The following is a 5,000-nucleotide window of genomic DNA, read 5'->3' on the forward strand; positions in this document are numbered from 1 at the left end:
CTGTTTACCCTGAAGGCCAACACCAGTCTTTCAAGAAATGCATATAGAGAAGGTCAGAATAGGTGTGGGGCCTGAGACCCGGTTTTCAAACCTGTAATAGAACACATTCAGGTCATCGGCCAAGTGTTGATTCAACACAGTTAGAGTGTGTGTGTGTGTGTGTGTGTGTGTGTGTGTGTGTGTGTGTGTGTGTGTGTGTGTGTGTGTGTGTGTGTGTGTGTGTGTGTGTGTGTGTGTGTGTGTGTGTGTGTGAGAGAGAGAGAGAGTGTGTGAGAGTGTGTGTGTGTGTGTGTTTATGCATGTGTGTGTGAGAGAGAGAGAAAGTGTGTGTGAGAGTGTGTTGATGGATGTTTCTGTGTGTCAGGTGGTGTTCCGTTTGTGTTGACGGGGGAGCTGTTTGAGCAGTCGTATCGTCCGGCGGCGTTCATGGTCGCAGGCACCGTCAACTGGCTCTCGAACTTCGCAGTGGGACTCCTGTTCCCCTTCATACAGGTGAGACTCCTGTTCTCCTTCACCTGTTCCCCTTCACCTGTTCCCCTTCACCTGTTCCCCTTCACCTGTTCCCCTTCATACAGGTGAGACTCCTGTTCTCCTTCACCTCTTCCCCTTCATACAGGTGAGACTCCTGTTCCCCTTCACCTGTTCCCCTTCATACAGGTGAGACTCCTGTTCTCCTTCACCTGTTCCCCTTCACCTGTTCCCCTTCATACAGGTTAGACTCCTGTTCCCCTTCACCTGTTCCCCTTCATACAGGTGAGACTCCTGTTCCCCTTCACCTGTTCCCCTTCACCTGTTCTCCTTCATACAGGTGAGACTCCTGTTCCCCTTCACCTGTTCCCCTTCATACAGGTGAGACTCCTTTTCTCCTTCATACAGGTGAGACTCCTGTTCCCCTTCACCTGTTCCCCTTCATACAGGTGAGACTCCTGTTCCCCTTCACCTGTTCTCCTTCATACAGGTGAGACTCCTGTTTCCCTTCACCTGTTCTCCTTCACCTGTCCCCCTTCATACAGGTGAGACTCCTGTTCCCCTTCACCTGTTCTCCTTCATACAGGTGAGACTCCTGTTCCCCTTCACCTGTTCTCCTTCACCTGTCCCCCTTCATGCAGGTGAGACTCCTGTTCCCCTTCACCTGTTCTCCTTCACCTGTCCCCCTTCATACAGGTGAGACTCCTGTTCCCCTTCACCTGTTCTCCTTCACCTGTCCCCCTTCATACAGGTGAGACTCCTGTTCCCCTTCACCTGTTCCCCTTCACCTGTTCTCCTTCATACAGGTGAGACTTATGTTCCCCTTCACCTATTCTCCTTCACCTGTCCCCCTTCATACAGGTGAGACTCCTGTTCCCCTTCACCTGTCCCCTTTCATACAGGTGAGACTCCTGTTCCCCTTCACCGTTTCCCCTTCACCTGTTCCCCTTCAACTGTTCTCCTTCATACAGGTGAGACTCCTGTTCCCCTCTCACCTGTTCTCCTTCTCCTGTCCCCCTTCATACAGGTGAGACTCCTGTTCCCCTTCACCTGTTCTCCTTCACCTGTCCCCCTTCATACAGGTGAGACTCCTGTTCCCCTTCACCTGTTCCCCTTCACCTGTCCCCCTTCATACAGGTAAGACTCCTGTTACCCTTCACCTGTTCTCCTTCATATAGGTGAGACTCCTGTTCTCCTTCACCTGTTCCCCTTCATACAGGTGAGATTCCTGTTCCCCTTCACCTGTTCCCCTTCATACAGGTGAGACTCCTGTTCCCCTTCACCTGTTCCCCTTCATACTGGTGAGACTCCTGTTCCCCTTCATACGGGTGAGACTCCTGTTCCCCTTCACCTGTTCCCCTTCACCTGTTCCCCTTCATACAGGTGAGAGTCCTGTTCTTCTTCACCTGTCCCCCTTCATACAGGTTAGACTCCTGTTCTCCTTCACCTGTTCCCCTTCATACAGGTGAGACTCCTGTTCTCCTTCACCTGTTCCCCTTCACCTGTCCCCCTTCATACAGGTGAGACTCCTGTTCTCATTCACCTGTTCTCCTTCACATGTCCCCATTCATACAGGTGAGACTCCTGTTCCCCTTCACCTGTCCCCCTTCATACTGGTGAGACTCCTGTTCCCCTTCACCTGTTCCCCTTCATACAGGTGAGACTCCTGTTCCCATTCACCTGTTCTCCTTCATACAGGTGAGCCTTCTGTTCCCCTTCACCTCTTCCCCTTCATACAGGTGAGACTCCTGTTCCCCTTCACCTGTTCTCTTTCATACAGGTGAGACTCCTGTTCTCCTTCACCTGTTCCCCTTCATACAGGTGAGACTCCTATTCCCCTTCACCTGTTCCCCTTCATACTGGTGAGACTCCTGTTCCCCTTCATACAGGTGGGACTCCTGTTCCCCTTCACCTGTTCCCCTTCACCTGTTCCCCTTCATACAGGTGAGACTCCTGTTCTCCTTCACCTGTCCCCCTTCATACAGGTGAGACTCCTGTTCTCCTTCACCTGTTCCCCTTCATACAGGTGAGACTCCTGTTCTCCTTCACCTGTTCCCCTTCACCTGTCCCCCTTCATACAGGTGAGACTCCTGTTCTCATTCACCTGTTTTCCTTCACCTGTCCCCCTTCATACAGGTGAGACTCCTGTTCCCCTTCACCTGTCCCCCTTCATACAGGTGAGACTCCTGTTCCCCTTCACCTGTTCTCCTTCATACAGGTGAGACTCCTGTTCTCCTTCACCTGTTCCCCTTCATACAGGTGAGACTCCTGTTCCTCTTCACCTGTTCCCCTTCATACTGGTGAGACTCCTGTTCCCCTTCACCTTTTCCCCTTCATACAGGGGAGACTCCTGTTCCCCTTCACCTGTTCTCCTTCATACAGGTGAGACTCCTGTTCCCCCTCATACAGGGGAGACTCCTGTTCTCCTTCAACTGTTCCCCTTCATACAGGTGAGACTCCTGTTCCTCTTCACCTGTCCCCCTTCATACAGGTGAGACTCCTGTTCCCCTTCTCCTGTTCTCCTTCATACAGGTGAGACTCCTGTTCTCCTTCACCTGTTCCCCTTCATGCAGGTGAGACTCCTGTTCCTCTTCACCTGTTCCCCTTCATACAGGTTAGACTCCTGTTCCCCTTCACCTGTTCCCCTTCATACAGGTGAGACTCCTGTTCCCCTTCACCTGTTCCCCTTCACCTGTTCTCCTTCATACAGGTGAGACTCCTGTTCCCCTTCATCCAGGGGAGACTCCTGTTCCCCTTCACCTGTTCCCCTTCATACAGGTGAGACTCCTGTTCCCCTTCACCTGTTCCCCTTCATACAGGTGAGACTCCTGTTCTCCTTCACCTGTTCCCCTTCACCTGTCCCCCTTCATACAGGTGAGACTCCTGTTCTCCTTCACCTGTTCTCCTTCACCTGTTCCCGTTCATACAGGTGAGACTCCTGTTCTCCTTCACCTGTTCCCCTTCACTTGTCCCCCTTCATACAGGTGAGACTCCTGTTCTCCTTCACCTGTTCTCCTTCATACAGGTGAGACTCCTGTTCTCCTTCACCTGTTCCCCTTCATACAGGTGAGACTCCTGTTCTCCTTCACCCGTTCCCTTTCATACAGGTGAGACTCCTGTTCTCCTTCACCTGTTCCCCTTCACCTGTCCCCCTTCATACAGGTGAGACTCCTGTTCTCCTTCACCTGTTCTCCTTCACCTGGCCCCCTTCATACAGGTGAGACTCCTGTTCTCCTTCACCTGTTCCCCTTCACCTGTTCCCCTTCACCTGTTCCCCTTCACCTGTTCCCCTTCACCTGTTCCCTTTCATACAGGTGAGACTCCTGTTCTCCTTCACCTGTTCCCTTTCATACAGGTGAGACTCCTGTTCTCCTTCACCTGTTCCCCTTCACCTGTCCCCCTTCATACAGGTGAGACTCCTGTTCTCCTTCACCTGTTCTCATTCACCTGTTCCCCTTCATACAGGTGAGACTCCTGTTCTCCTTCACCTGTTCCCCTTCACCTGTCCCCCTTCATACTGGTGAGACTCCTGTTCTCCTTCACCTGTCCCCCTTCATACAGGTGAGACTTCTGTTCTCCTTCACCTTTTGCCCTTCACCTGTTCCCCTTCATACTGGTGAGACTCCTGTTCTCCTTCACCTGTTCCCCTTCACCTGTCCCCCTTCATACAGGTGAGACTCCTGTTCTCCTTCACCTTTTCCCCTTCATACAGGTGAGACTCCTGTTCTCCTTCACCTGTCCCCCTTCATACAGGTGAGACTCCTGTTCTCCTTCACCTGTTCTCCTTCACCCGTTCCCCTTCATACTGGTGAGACTCCAGTTCCCCTTCATACAGGTGAGGCTCCTGTTCTCCTTCATCTGTTCTCCTTCACCTGTTCCCCTTCATACTGGTGAGACTCCTGTTCTCCTTCACCTGTTCTCCTTCACCTGTTCCCCTTCATACTGGTGATACTCCTGTTCTCCTTCACCTGTTCCCCTTCATACTGGTGAGACTTCTGTTCTCCTTCATACTGGTGAGACTCCTGTTCTCCTTCATACTGGTGAGACTCCTGTTCCCTTTCATACTGGTGAGACTCCTGTTCCCTTTCATACTGGTGAGACTCCTGTTCTCCTTCATACTGGTGAGACTCCTGTTCCCTTTCATACTGGTGAGACTCCTGTTCTCCTTCATACTGGTGAGACTCCTGTTCCCCTTCATACTGGTGAGACTCCTGTTCTCCTTCACCTGTTCTCCTTCACCTGTTCCCCTTCATACTGGTGAGACTCCTGTTCTCCTTCATACTGGTGAGACTCCTGTTCTCCTTCATACTGGTGAGACTTCTGTTCCCCTTCATACTGTTGAGACTCCTGTTCTCCTTCATACTGGTGAGACTCCTGTTCTCCTTCATACTGGTGAGACTCCTGTTCCCTTTCATACTGGTGAGACTCCTGTTCTCCTTCATACTGGTGAGACTCCTGTTCTCCTTCATACTGGTGAGACTCCTGTTCCCCTTCATACTGGTGAGACTCCTGTTCCCCTTCATACTGGTGAG

The 5,000-nt window shown here is 51.8% G+C and overlaps 1 protein-coding gene across 4 annotated transcripts in view; it reads left to right on the forward strand.

Moving 5' to 3' along the window:
* Positions 1 to 5,000, forward strand: part of slc2a9l2 (solute carrier family 2 member 9, like 2) — a 55,132-nt gene that overhangs the window by 47,949 nt on the left and 2,183 nt on the right. For all 4 annotated transcript variants that reach the window (XM_077246988.1, XM_077246992.1, XM_077246990.1 and 1 more), the window contains exon 12: positions 365 to 492. In XM_077246988.1, the coding sequence (XP_077103103.1) occupies positions 365 to 492 (128 nt within the window). The remainder of the gene's footprint in view (positions 1 to 364; positions 493 to 5,000) is intronic.

Source organism: Siphateles boraxobius, unplaced genomic scaffold, assembly GCF_051911475.1.
Source record: "Siphateles boraxobius isolate OS27281-9 unplaced genomic scaffold, OSU_SipBor_1 291, whole genome shotgun sequence".
NCBI classification, from domain to species: Eukaryota; Metazoa; Chordata; class Actinopteri; order Cypriniformes; family Leuciscidae; genus Siphateles; species Siphateles boraxobius.